Source organism: Canis lupus, chromosome 5 (genome assembly GCF_048164855.1).
Source record: "Canis lupus baileyi chromosome 5, mCanLup2.hap1, whole genome shotgun sequence".
NCBI classification, from domain to species: Eukaryota; Metazoa; Chordata; class Mammalia; order Carnivora; family Canidae; genus Canis; species Canis lupus.
This window is the reverse complement of record NC_132842.1, coordinates 61,127,912-61,143,140: the sequence shown is the minus strand read 5'-3', so window position 1 is coordinate 61,143,140 and position 15,229 is coordinate 61,127,912. Positions and strand designations below refer to the sequence as shown.

General features: G+C 40.7%; 1 protein-coding gene across 3 annotated transcripts in view; it reads left to right on the top strand.

Annotated features, from left to right (window-relative positions):
• The window catches only part of LPCAT2 (lysophosphatidylcholine acyltransferase 2), a 68,845-nt gene that overhangs the window by 31,369 nt on the left and 22,247 nt on the right, over positions 1-15,229 (top strand). For all 3 annotated transcript variants that reach the window (XM_072827026.1, XM_072827027.1, XM_072827025.1), the window contains 3 exons: positions 4,625-4,707; positions 7,233-7,358; positions 8,721-8,874. In XM_072827026.1, coding sequence (XP_072683127.1) covers positions 4,625-4,707; positions 7,233-7,358; positions 8,721-8,874 — 363 coding nt within the window. The remainder of the gene's footprint in view (positions 1-4,624; positions 4,708-7,232; positions 7,359-8,720; positions 8,875-15,229) is intronic.

The following is a 15,229-nucleotide window of genomic DNA, read 5'->3' as shown; positions in this document are numbered from 1 at the left end:
AGCAACCTAGGTGCCCCAAGTCAATGATTTTTAGAAATGACAAATGGACCCTGGGAAGAATAGACTGGGGGCTGTGATAGCGTGCAATAAAATTTGTGTGGGTGTGATACCGACCTGCATGTGCATCTCCTTTGATAAGGGTCCATCTTCCCTGTTTGAGGAGACTCCACAGGAGGGAATTTATGACAACTGAGTTCCTTTTGGAAGAGCTGCCTTTAGGTAGATAAGGAAAATTGAGAGAAAGCCTCTCTGTGCATTTGCTATACTTCAAATGCCTCTAACTCCAAATAATCAACATACTGAAGTGGTACACTATGCGGTAGCCTGTCCTTGACTCCTTCACTGTCTCCTTTCTAAAGTTGAATGTGAAGTACCATTGAGGTGAAAGTAGAATTGAAACCTGAGAAGCATGAACCATGTCTGAAACATTAAAATACAATGGCAGCAGGTCCGGAAGGTATACCTGAGCAGCAGCGAGGTCCCGCCGGTTCAGTAACTTGATCCTCACCCGTCACATAGACATTAAGGAAACAGACTCCATATGAAGATCACACGTTGGGGCACAGCTGCATGATTGAAAGGCTAAAGGAAGATGCTCAACAAAGTAAACAGGACTATTTTGTGTCTGGAGATGGTGTGATGACCTTGGGAAAATAACATAATTTTTAAACAGCTGTGAAGACCCCATGGAGCTTACCATGAATTTGTAGTAGACTCAACCCATGAGCTTGTATACCTTTCTCTAGCATCCCTCCATGGTCTCTCGCAGGCATGGGAAGGCAGGGGAAGGAGAGGTGATCACGGGTCTGCAGTTGGCACCGTGGGTGTGGCAAAAGGAAGACAGTCTAGGTGACAGTCTACATGGAAGTAGCTGACTCCTCAAGTCCCATAGAGACAGGCAGTCAGCTGTTGCTGGGAGGGAGTGGATGAAAGGAGACCAGCATGCCCTAAGAGAAACCAGCAGGTTCTCACAGTCTGCAAGGGACCAGGTCAGAGAAGTAACAAGAACTCATCACAGGAGATTAGCATCATATGTGTGTCACTGTGGCCAAGGCACAGATGAGAACACCTGTGGCCAGGTGAAGAGGCTGTGAGTTCAACATGTCAGATGAGCCATGCGTGTGGCTACTCTGGATAATGAGAGAAGATGGATGTGGAAAGGAAAATTTGGTGTTCTGAAGTCACTGGGGTATCAGCTATGTGTCAGGGGACAGTAATAAGCAGACAATGGCAGTCACATTTCCCTGTCTTGGGCCAATCTTCCTTCCCAAGGAGAGGCTGTGTTTTTGCTGTGTCTTGAATGAATGCACACAAAATAGAAATGTGGTAAAGAAGGCAAGGTCTGCTGCAAGGAGACACAACTTTTTATAAGAATTTCCATTGCATTCCTTCTCAGGAGGCATGGTGGGGGGGCTTCAAAGGCCCGTGAGGGTCAAATACAGGCTTTTAATTATTTTGTACTCTCAGTGGAATTTTCTTCATTGAGAATAAAAGGCTGTGCCAACATGAGAGTTATTAAAAATCATTTTGTGGAAAATATTGCCCGCACCAAAAGGAATTAAGCCCACAGTTCATTGCATTATGTTTGTCTAACAGTATAGTAGAAATTTCTTTTCAAGGTTTTCTGGATGTGCTTTTATGACCCACAAATTACGTGTGTTACAAATGATCATGTGGCTTTCTTAAATAATGAAGAATTATATGGCAATTTAAAATATGCCATTTTATTTTGTTAAAGATTTTGTGAACACTGATTTTGACATGCCATTTTCTACCTTGGGTTTCATACCAAGCAAATACAAGAGATTAAAATCTAGAATAGGATGGAGGGAATTTTAAGAAATAATTGCAAAGAAGGGCTGTTGCTCTGGATAGATAAGTGATGTGGGGACCTCTGGTGGCTTAGTTTATTTTTCCATCTTATTTTTTTTTTTTTTTATTGGTGTTCAATTTACTAACATACAGAATAACACCCAGTGCCCGTCACCCATTCACTCCCACCCCCCGCCCTCCTCCCCTTCTACCACCCCTAGTTCGTTTCCCAGAGTTAGCAGTCTTTACGTTCTGTCTCCCTTTCTGATATTTCCCACACATTTCTTCTCCCTTCCCTTATTTTCCCTTTCACTATTATTTATATTCCCCAAATGAATGAGAACATATAATGTTTGTCCTTCTCCGACTGACTTACTTCACTCAGCATAATACCCTCCAGTTCCATCCACGTTGAAGCAAATGGTGGGTATTTGTCATTTCTAATAGCTGAGTAATATTCCATTGTATACATAAACCACATCTTCTTTATCCATTCATCTTTCGTTGGACACCGAGGCTCCTTCCACAGTTTGGCTATAGTGGCCATTGCTGCTAGAAACATCGGGGTGCAGGAGAGCCCCGTCCCGGAGACGCAGGAGCTGCACCGACCTTCCCGGGCGGAAAGGGGCTCGCGGGGAGTTGGAGCAGGAACCAGGAGGGTGAGGATGCCCTCGGGCTCCCGAGGACAGTAACAGCAACTGCGCACCCAGGAGAGTGCGCCGAGCTCCCTAAGGGCTGCAGCGCGCACGGCGGGACCCGGCGGGACCCGGAGTATTTTTCCATCTTAAAGAATAACGATACTAAGTAAAAGCTAGACGCAGAATCCCCATTGGAGAGGGCCTTGGAGATCATCGAGTCCAACTTTTTCATTTGACAAGAGAGGGGACTAAGTCCCACTGAGGCCAAATGACTCTTCCAGGATCTCGGCAAAGCCAAGGCCACAACCAGGTTGAGGGCTCTTTCTGCAACCTGCCACTGCTCCCCTGAGAGAGAATGTTAATGACAATGCGTATCACACAGCACGCTCTCCTCTGATTCCTCTCCGTGTTATCCTAAAATGCCGCTTGCACCCTTGCTGTCCTCTGCATCCTCACACCCTCTCTTCAGGGTCTTACCTTCTCTCACAGGGTGATTGTGGTAACCTCCAGGGCTGCTCCTTGCTCTCAGCCTTTTCCTCTTTGGTTAAGCTATTCCCTACCACCGAGGTTTCCACTCAAAAGCTTGGACTTGGTTACAATGCTCCCTTGCTCAGACTTCATCTCTATATCCCCTTGCCCAAAGGCTTCTTAACATGGTTAACGAGATTTGAAAACAGGTCCACATGGGGGCTCCCGAGGGCAGGGGCTCCTTTGTCATGTGCCTGGCATTCAGTAGGTGTATAAGCAACACTCATTGAATGTAAGTGAATTCAATGAATGAATTCATTGAGTACGTGAATATTTGAGTATGTCATTAATCTTTGTGAACCCCAGTCCTAATGACTAAAATTGGGAGAATTGGTGAAATGAAATAATGCATATAAAGCACCTAGCATGGTGCCTGGTTCATAGTTAAAATTCAATGAATAGTAGCTATTGGCAAGATCATGTTTATCCTTAAAAAGCCAAGACCAAGTATTAGCTCTTCTATAAAGCCTCTTTGGCTGCTTTTCCCTGCCCCCTGGCCAAATTAATCATTTCTTCTCCCTCACTCTCATACTCTAGGAAGGATGATTTAGTGGGGAAAACAAGGGTTTTAGAATCTGACAGAACTTGGGCTGAGTCCTGGTCATGTGACCTGTATGACTCTAAGCTAACCTAATGAAGCTTGTAAGCCCTGTCATTGAGGGCAATGATACTTAGCACATGCTGTGTTGGTCTATCCTATTAAAATAGGGATCTTTTTTGGAGCAGAAATAGAGCCCTGCTAATCTGGATGTGGTATGTAGTAGGTGCTCAAAACTATGTAATGACTTAAATATAGCACCAAAAATCTCATTAGTGTTCAAAAACTATAAATAAAACCAGGACAGCACAAATGAGGCACCACCGAACAGCAAAGGGGGGAGGGGGGAGAACAGTAAAATTTAAAATAATAAAGGAAAACACAGTCTTCTTCAGCAAAAGCCAAACAGCCAACACTAAGAGTTAAAAGAAAGCCAGAAAAATGACAAAACGTGACATTTGAACAAATGATAAAAATGCAGCTGATACAGGAGCGGGAAGAGAAGATAAACTATAAAAGACCAGTTACTACTGATGCTAACATTTTCACACAAAGCATCGTAAGCCATAGGAAATGCAGCATGGAGAATAAGATCTCTGTACCTATAGCTCTACAGCTTCCAGAATTCTGAGCCCTGGCTCAGTTCATCCTCATCACAACCAGGGGATTGGGTGATGGTAGGCCTCTTGTCAGAGTCCGGGTGACAGGGAATAAAACTTGAGGCTTATACTAGTGAACACACAGGAAGACTCAGGGCTTGGTTGCAGATCGCTGTGTTCCTTCCACTATAGCATGTAACCTAGTGCTGGAAAGGTGGTGGGGGATTTAATATAAAGAGATAGTTTAGGGCAGCCCCGGTGGCGCAGCGATTTAGCGCTGCCTGCAGCCCAGGGTGTGATCCTGGAGACCCAGGATCGAGTCCCACGTGGGGCTTCCTGCATGGAGCCTGCTTCTTCCTCTGCCTGTGTCTCTGCCTCTCTCTCTGTGTCTCTCATGAATAAATAAATAAAATCTTTAAAAAAAAGATAGATAGTTTATAAATTAATGTATGTAGCATTTCGTGTCTTAGGCCTAGCTGTTGTAATGGAAAGGTATATTTGTCTTTCAGTTCATGCCTGTTCAAGTACCAAATGATGAAGAAAAAAACGACCCCATCCTTTTTGCTGGTAGAGTCCGAAATTTAATGGCAGAGTAAGTATCTCTATGTGATCACACTCAGTAAATAGTTTTTAAATGGATTGGTCAATGACATTTCTCATAGTTTTGGAATTTAGGCGTTTTTGTTTTTGTTTTTTTCATTCTGAGGTCCTCGTTCCCTAACTCCTTTTGGTAAGTAAAATGATGTGCCTGGAAATGTGGTCAGTAAAACAATCTATAAATATTTTCCCCAGATGCAGCCCTAAACTAATGGAAATATGTTTTTGCCAGATGGGGAGCAGAGAGGATTCAATAAGCAGAAGAGACCAGCCAGCCAGCGGATTCCACAGGGTGGATTCTCCTAAGCTGGCCTGTCGCTGTCAGACAAAGCCTTGTGATGCTCTAAGTTATTCGTGGCTCACCTTCTGTGCCCCAGCCTCCATAGAGCTGCCAAGGCTGGTTGTTTCAAAGGCATTGATGATTATAGTCACAAAAAGGAGAAGTTTGCAAGAGAATGCAAGATGTACATCTCGTTAAGGGATGGCTGTAAATTTAGAATTTGTAAATCACAAACATAAGGCAGATATTTTCCTGTGCTTAAGAAAGTTTTAACTGGCCATTACTCTGATTGGATAAATGAAAGAATGTGTGTTATGCTGTCCTACCACCGAGGCAGCTCTAGAGCCTTCCTAGTATGTACTCCACACCAGGCACCACCCTCCTGTGTCGTTCTGGTAATGGGCTTGGTGCTGATAGGCCAGCAACATGTATTCCTAGCAAAAATTCAGATGAGAAATCTGAATCCAGCTTCATAGCTGAATTTAGTATTAGAAGCAAGATTATATATACATACATTTATATTTCACAGCAGAATAACTTTATTTTCACAACAGAACAAAAGTTCAAAAAATCTTTTACTATGTGTATGTACACGTACTTGATTTTCCCAGTTTCTAGACTGGCTACAGAATTTGCTCTGAGGTAGTTTTCTTCCCTTTCTCCTTCTGTTTTCATACCAGAAGCTAGAAACTCATATAAATTTTAGGAACTGAGGGAATTTATACCAGATAGTTGACTTCCCAAAATGTGCCTAAAAGCAGAGCAGGGGTTTGATGAGGCAGACTTTATCTGAATTTGGAGGCATGGAGGTATTAGGGCCTTGGATAAAGAGTAAGAAAGACTCTATTGGCCGCCTAACCATGGACAAGTCCCTCTGAGGCTCCTTCTCCTAGTGTGTAAAGTCGTAGTTACCATCCTTGCCTTGCCTTTCTCATGGTTTTGGTGATCATGAGTCTCACAGAGGAAAGAATATGACAGGAGCATTTGAAAGTGGTAAAGACTCAAGCTGGTGGTGTTACTGTGACTTATAATGAATATATACCAAGTACCATGCCAGGCCGATTTACTCGGGTTATCTGACATAATCTACACAGCAATTCTTGGAGCCAAGCAAGGAAACTGAGACTCAGAGGAAGTCATTTGCCCAAGATCATGGCAGGTAGTGATGGTCTGGGCTGGCACTCAAATCCACCTGAGTCCTAGCTCTTGATGGGCATGTTCTACTATTCTCTATCATAAATAATAAATTCCTGAAATATTTAAAAATTTTATTTTCCAAATGAAAATATTCTTACATTAAAATATTTGTTACTCAAAAATAGCCTCGCTGTAGATAGGAAAAAAATGTTTTATTCTCATCACATCCACTGAAAATATAATATTCTCAGCCGGAATTCAACAAAATCCGATACAGTTGAAGATAGAACTATGATTCTCACTGAATACCTGTGAATAAAAGTTTTGTGAAGAAGAATCTTTAAGAAATTATTTTATGTACTACACAGGCTTTTTTTCTTAGTACTCAGTGGTTTTTCAAGTTGTTACTGATAATGTATTTTTGTCAAGTCTAGTTCATTACTAGACCTCTGAGCAGGAGGGAGCCAGTAGACATCATGCACTCCTTTGAGTATGGAGGATGTTTAGATTTGGAAGAAATAATGAGCTTATTCTCTGTTCTCTTTAGTATTTTCAGAAGATTGTTAGCAAGAAGTGATAGCCAGTTTTGAGAGATGAAAAACATAGATAGCTAGCCATTTGGATTATTCCCTTACATGATGAATAGATGCCATTTATCTGTTCAAATGGCACTTCCACAGGCCTCTTTAGTTTGTCTTTACAATAAAGAATGCTGTGTAGTAAATAATTATTCCTATGTACAGACAGCAGTGAGCCTTAGTTAAGAGCTGAAAGGTCCGTGGTTGGGAAGAAACTCCAGTGGAATGAAATACAAATATACTGCTTTCCTGGAGATTGGAGTCAGCTAGTATCACTGTCACAGTTAAAACACAAAACAAAATGACCACCTGACCAAAGCACGCAGACATAAGGGGATTAACTCAACCACAGGAAGTCTGTGCAGAGGAGAAATATGTCTCTTTGGCAATAATAAGCCAAAGCTACTGGTTTAAAAAGTAGTAAATACTTTCCCATTTACTGTTGTTTGTTGACCAGTTGAGACCTGATGAAAAATTCATTACCTTTAAAAAAATTGGAATTTGTTTGCTTTCAAATGCCTTTAGAACTTTGGGAATTCCAGTAACAGATCATACCTATGAAGACTGCAGATTGATGATTTCAGCAGGACAGCTAACATTGCCTATGGAAGCTGGGTTGGTGGAATTTACCAAAATTAGCCGGAAATTGAAGTAAGTGTATTTTTAAATTGCTCCACTTTTAGTAAGACGTCCCAAAGAGATCTAAAATACTGTATGTTTATTTTCTCTGGTTTCATTAATGCTCAGCTCTAGAATCTACATGGTGTCTATTAAGGAAGCCAGAGTTGTGAATTTATCTCACATTTAGTTTATCTAGTTGTGTTTTTTCAAGATTGTCAAGTCAGAAGCAAGTGTATTGGTCACAGGAGGAGCCTGAGAGACAGTAAATGTGGAGCAGCACAGAGCTTTCAGAGCAGTTAGTGTTCCTGCTGTCCTCTTGCAAGAAGGATCGCATGATTTGATGGTACCGGCATGTGGTAGTCAGACCTTCTCATGTGAAATATGAATTGACTTGTAGAGAAGCACTTCTGACCATCCACTGAATTTTAAATGCTTACCCTAGGTCTCCTTTTTCTTCTGGGTGCATAGATTTTTTTTAAGGCAAAAACACTCCTTTGTGCTTTTATGAACAATCGCTTTGAACCATCTGCTATGAAAGGTATAACCTTCGATTCCCTTCTTATTACCATTCATTCTCTTTTCAGCCCCATTGGGGATTTGCAGAATGTATTGATTTAGTAGGCTTTGGCATCCTCCATAGGAGAAAGCTGCACAACTAGTTATTGTACTAAAGGTCAATATTTAAAGATAATATTTTGATAACTGAATAAAGCAAATATGATTCATATCTTCTAATTAAATGTGTTTTGATATTATGTTCATAATATTCATATAAATTTGAAAAGTTTGGATAGTTACTGAAATTGGATACAGAAGAAAGCAGTATGTGTTAGGTCACCTGTTTAATTGTATAAAACAAAGACAGGATATGATGTGAGCTATGGTACATTTCGGGTGTTTTGGTGTTTCAGTGTTTTATAATATTTATAATATTGGAAGAAGTGTGTATTGCCTACTGAATCTCCCTGTCACAACATTTTGTGCAATGTTAGTTCATTATCAGCCTGAAAGCTCCTTTGAAAGCAAGAATTGCATATTTTTTTCACAACCCAATTAGTACTATTGACTTACTAAGTAAAATTTAGATTAAAATATGATTTCTTATTTTCTTTTCATGAATCATTTCTTATTCTATCACATTGCTCTTCTTCTCAACTACTTTTCTCTCCCTCAGGAATTTGGGAAAATTAGTCTTACTAATAGACTTTAAAAAACTCAGAAGCCTATATACATGTTCCATAAGTACTCTAAAATACTCATTTTATTCTCATTTTCAAATGTAACACTTAAAATATTGTTTCCTCAGACAAATGAATAAAACACCATTCATAAAACGTCCGTGTAGATTTTAAAGGTTTAACAACACATATTTATGATTCTTTGTTGGTTCAGGTTAGATTGGGATGGTATTCGTAAGCATTTGGATGAATATGCAACAATTGCAAGTTCTTCAAAAGGAGGAAGAATCGGAATTGAAGAATTTGCAGAGTATTTGAAGCTGCCTGTTTCAGATGTCTTGAGACAACTCTTTGCACTCTTTGACAGGGTATGTTAAAACGTCTTTAACACACCAACATCTTTACTCTGCTGGTCTCTACAGAGCATAAATCAGTATGGCATTAGAAAAACTTGGCAGGTAACTATTAGAAGAAGCAAGACAGAGCCCATGGTTTAATTTCATGATTTTGTTTTTTCCCCTTAAGTAGTAGTAGTAGTAGTAGTAATGTAATTGTGTATGTGTGCATGCGTGCACCTGTGTGTATTACAACAGTTATGAAGGTATCTACTTATTTTAAACACTAGGTCAGAAATAAATATTGTAGCCATAAAACCATGTTTGTAATATAGAATTGGAAAGGTTGCCATAACTATCAAGAATCTAAATCTTTATGTCAAAATTCAATCAGTGATGACAAGGGTGGTACTATTCTATCCTGAAGAGTTCACAACTTCCCCCAAAATGTATGAGAACCAAGTAGGTTGTATTTTCAAGTAACATTTTAAGACAAAGATTCCAGTTAAAGCTTGGCTGTTGGCCATTCTATTGGATTTTCTGCTTATGAACATGTAAGTACAGGCAGTTAGATAACTGAATTGTCAGGAAGTTCCCGTAGGAAAAATATACCAAGATTTCAGATTCTCAATTTTAATGTGTTTTTTAACATATAACGTTGACAGTAAAGTTTACTCTTTTGGTTACAGTTTTACGAGTAATAATGCATTGAGGGTTAGAACTACCACTCCATTCAGGACACATAACAGTTGCAAAATAGCATCCCCTTTAACCATCCCTTGCCTTGCAAGTCCTTGCAAGCCATCCCTTGCGAGTCAAATACTTGTCCTACCCTTAACCCCCAGCAATCACTCCATCTCTATGCCCTTGCCATATAAATAGAATCAACTATTTGATTTTGAGTTTGGCTTCTTTCACTTGGCAAAATGCATCTGAGATTCAGCCATGTCGTTGCATGTATCAATAATAGTTTCCCCTTTTCTTACTGAGTGGTATTCCATTGTATGGACGCACCATTCTTGGTGTATATCCATTCCCCAATTAAGGAGCATTTTGACTTGTTTACAATTTGGGGCAATTATGAATACAAACTATGAATATTCCTGTGTTGGTTTTTGTGTAAATCTAGGCTTTTATTTCACTCAAGTACATACTTAGGATTGTGCTCTTGTTATTTTCTTATCTGAGAATGACTTTATTTCGCATTCATTCCTAGGATATATCGTTGTGAATAGAAGAGAGTTGAGGGTTCTTCCTTTCAACAATTTAATAATGAAGTCATCCATGATTATCCTGCTTTACTGATTGTTCTTTCATTTTGGCTCTCCTCACCAATTCTCCTGCTCTGGTATTTTGTCCAGAGATAGTTGCTTTTCATATTTCGATTAGAGTTTCTAATTTGTACTCATAAGGAGAGATGGGCTCGATTGGGCTTATTCTATCCTGGCTGGCTCCAGAAGTCCCGGTTCTCTGTTGACCACTGGGAAAAGATGTTTTTCAAAGAAATTATAGCTTGATGACAGAAACCAAGACAGGGCTTCTTTTTCTCTTTACCCAGAGCACTCTGATGTTCCTAATGACTCATTCTGTGATCTTTAAGATGAACCATCCTTTAACCTGATGCAGTAAAACAACCTTCTTCTCTCTGTAGTACCCAGTCCCCTTTCCTTGGCTTGCTTGCAGTGTACAGATCATCTTCCTTTGTCTGTGAAATGATCACGTGTTGTGTCACTGCAGTCATACTACTAGAAAATGTAATGAAGACTTAGGAGAAAGGAGAAGTAAATTATTGGCTGTAACTGTGCAAGTTGGGAAAACAGAAGAGCTTCTTACTTGTACTATTACCAATCTCTCTGTGAGATTTATGTACCATCTCCCTCTTTGGCTCTAGGAACCAGGCAAGTAGTTTTAAATGAAACTTCTATGAATAGGAACGTGGTGACAGGAAGGAATATGGCAGGAATATACAATTAAGGAAAGGAGATGGGAAAATGGGGAGTGACATGGAATGGGAACCAAGGAGGAAGCTTAGAGCACATCTTAGACTTTGTGCTCATCAGGATTTTCAATCAAGATTAGCACTAATATCTATGAGGTTGCCCTCCCTTGCAGGTATCAAACTGTCATCGCTAGCAGTTCCAGGATTATTAGGACACCCATTCTGTTGGTGACTGATAATCCCCAGTGTTTCTCTGGCACTCTTTTAAGTATGGGAAGATTTAGAAGTGGGGAAGGGAGGGTACAAGGATTAAAATAACCCCCAGTTAGTGGGGTTGACTCACTCTGAACTAGAGGATGCAGTGAGCCTTGGCAGCCAAGTTGGCCAATCACATATCCGCATGGACCACTTCCATTGGTTCACACGTCACTTACAACCATGAGTGTTTGTCACTTCTTTGTATAGCGTGACTTGGCTTTCACTATAGATCGTAAGAGGGTCTTTCCAGTACTTTTCTTTCTGCTCTCCAACATACTGGAAGGTAGAGAAAAGAGCCTGGAGAACTGGGGACTAACGCACATGACCTTCCTTTCTCTCCTTCCTTCCTTTTTCCCTCTTTCCTCTTTCTTTGTCTGTCTTTCTTTCCTCTTCTGTCTTTAATGTATCTGCATGTCTGCGCCTGTGAAGATTTGCTTTGTTTTGAGAAGGCGAATTATGCAATTGTTACCACGCCCCATGCACATACCCACTTAACTTCCAGGCTAGGCTTGTTTTCTCAACCTCTTTAAGTGATTTAGCTGGGGAATGTTCCATGGGAAAGACAAGAAGTTCAGTAATGCCATAGTTTGTTTCCCTCAGAGTAGCTTATCTTGCTAAACTCAATGTTTCATGAGGGGTGGGGGGGTAGGAGGAGGAAGGGTGGGAACGAGAAAGGGCGGGGGGTGTTCCTGTGGTTCTTCCAGCAGCTGTACATTTTTGCAGTGCAGACAGCTGCCCTCAGCCTCTCTGTCTCCCCTCAAGTCTAATGAAGTGGTGTTGGGATTTGGGGGGATGGGAGAAAGACCTCCCTCACATCCCCTTACTCTTTCTTCCCATGTACATTCTTGGCTAGTCTGTAAAGACTTCATAATGGTCTTATCTCAGTTTGTCCCTAAAAATCGCACTGTCTCTTGAGCTCCTGTGGACATTCCGACCTGTCCTTTCAGACTCTCTGGTATCTGATGATGAGTAAGGTCCATCCAAAGCACGGCATAGTTCACTAGTTTGAGATCATGTCATTTGGAGGGGTCCTATCTCTCTGAAAAAGAACAAAGAACTTTTTCATCTTTGTGTTGAGTTTAGCTTCTTTATTTTTAAACATATTCTGAACTGTCTGCATCAGATTGGTCACATGTCCAGATGAGTCAGAGTTGAAGGCTGAGATGATAGGGTAAAAACAGTGGTGTCTCAACATCGTTGATATTCATTAATTCAGTTTTAAATACTAGACTTTTTGTCAGCACTCCTGAAGCGATTGAAATATACCTAATGGAATTAAGAAACAATGCTGGCTAAACCCAAAGTCATAGCACAGTCATTTCTACAGTTATAACAACATCTCAGAATGTCCGTAACAGCATGCCTGTTCATTGCATTCTTCCTCAGAGCTGTGTTACCGAGCAGAGCCATATGCTGCCCCACCAGCACTATCTGATGTATCAATAAGACAAAGTCCTCAGATACTGCCGGACACAGCTTGCCTTTGTTGCTGGCTTGACAAAGCACCATGTTATCTGCCTCTTGAACTTCTTACTAGCTCCAAGTCCTATCTCTTCTAACTCCCGATCCTCCTCTTGAATCTCCTGATATACTCAGCCTAATATTTCATCAGCCCCCATCCCCATAACAGTATGTACATGCACCAGTGGCAAAGCCTTACTTCAGGGTCAGCAGACTTTTTCTGATAGAGCCAGATAGTAAGTTGTTTGTTTTTGTTTTTGTTTTTTTTTTACTTTGCAGCATGTATGGTCCCAAACTTCCAGGGCAACTTGTACAACTAAAGAGAAAAATTCATCTTATCCCACTCAGAAAGATTTCTCTGTTACTCGCCGTCACTTAAGCCACAAAAGTGCCCTGATCTGACTGTCAGCATGAGCAAAAAATCTGCATGCTGCAGCACCCTACCTTCTCCAACAGGAAGGGGCAGGCAAAGATACTTGTTATTGTTGGACCTCATTTAACAGTGGAACTAATACCAAGAACCAGGCAGACAGGAAAAGAACTCGGGATAAAGAGATGCATTCATTCCACATAATGTGAAGCAGTAATAGAAGATCTATAGAAGTTTACAATAGCCCAAATGCTGGATTGTCAAAGTGCTAAAGTACACACACACTTTTCTTGTCTAATATTTAAACAAAGAACATAGTAAATGTCAGAACTAAGTGCTAGTTAGAAGGCCGAAAGGGGAAGAATCATGACAAGTTTCAAAATTATTTTACAGGATGGAAAGAATAACCACCTATCTAAATCTTTTTTTAAGATTTTATTTATTTATTCATGAGAGAGAGAGGCAGAGACATAGGCAGAGGGAGAAGCAGGCTCCATGCAGGGAGCCCGATGTGAAACTCAATCCCAGGACCCTGGGATCATGCCCTGAGCCGAAGGCAGATGCTCAACCGCTGAGACACCCAGGTGTCCCCACCTATCTAAATTATATCGGGTGATGGCCTGTTTTGCAGTGTTGTTGATAAAAAAAGGCAATGAGTTCGTGCTAGATGATAGATAACTGAGGAGTTAGAAACCAGTTTTTCTCATCTGTAAAGACAAATGGTACAACACTAGGACAACTGAGGGAAGGTATCAGTAAGAAACAGAGCAGACAAGAATAAAGATTCAGAGTGATCGCTAGTAAATCGGATGTGGGGTATCCTACAAATTGACAGTGGCCACTCGAAGCACTAACTGCAGCCCATCTCAGTCCTTAAACCTTACCAACATACTCTGTTTTCATCAGCTCAGGAAATAGAGCAACAGTCAGCAAACAACAGCTGGTGGGCACAATCCAGCCCGCTGCCTGTTTTGTTAATAAAGTTTCATTGAAACGAACTATGTCCATTGGTCTATGTATTGCCTGTGGCTGCTTTGTCTACAATGGCAGAGGCAACTACTAAGCAACAGTGAAGCCTTCTATCCTTTAAATTTGCAGTTCAGGTTTGATTTGTAATATAGTATTTCATAGTTCACATGAAAAGAACTATTGATTGCAATCTCATTTAATCAGGATTTGTTATGTGACATGTCCCCATAACTTATATGATGCAATTAACAGCAAAAGGCTATAACTTTCCTATGCAGTTGTACTAGTTGGCCTAAATGTTTGGTGGTCCTATATGCCTGACCATTTCCCTGTCCATGTCTCAGATTGTCTTAACTCCTCCACTTAATCCATGATGGTATTTTCTCTCACAGCGTGTTGTTACATTAGGAATCTCCACTGAAGTGTGAGAATTATAAGCTTTATTTTTGGCTCCTCTGTGCAAATATACCTAGGAGATGCTTAGAAGGAACAGAAAGGAGGCTGCATGAGTTAAAGCTTAACTTTCTTTATAAGCATAAGTGAGCAATCACGGGCCTCTCCCATGAGCATAAGGAAGTAAAGAACAGAGTTTTGTAAAGAGCAAATTGTGTCAGACCAATTTAATTTTCTCCTATGACAGAGTGACAGTCCAAGATGATAACAAAGAAGAAATAGATATTATCTATATGGGCTCTAGAAAGGCTTTTGAGTTCATCCAATATGACATCCTCATCAATAAATGAGAAAGGTCTGGTCCAGATCATGCTGCAGTTAGGTGAAAGCCTCCCTTGACAAGAAAGGGTTTGCTGCAAGCAGGAGCTGTATGTCCTTCTGGATTCAGCGCCCCCACCTTGGCATTCTGTTTGGAGGAGCACCATACTTGATAGGGAGCCACCAGGAATACTTGTCAAAACCAGATGATATGTCAAAGCAGGGATAAGGGTGAGTATGTCCTTAAAAGTGGTAGAACCAGACCCAAGAAAAAGGAAGATTAAATTAAATCAACATATAGCATAAAAACACTTGGGCCTGAGAAGGAAAGGAAATGCAAGATAAGAATGATGTCACTGCCACTATTTCAGGGCACATGAGGATCTAGACTCCCAGAATTCCAGAGCTAAAAGGACCTTACCCATCCAACTGCCCACCTTCCTCATTTTACAGAGGCAGCTAGCTGGAGAGAGGGAGTGACATGCTCAAAGCTACACAGCTGGTTAGTTGCAGTCCTGAGACTAGAACTGCTCGTCAGTATCCTTTTTACTTCAAACTGTCTCTGTTGACTTTGTATATATATACATATATATGGGCTTCTTGAGGCATCTTTTACATATCCTATCACTCACCCATTTCAAGCCTACAATTCAGTGATTTTTTTTTTTTTAATAAATTTG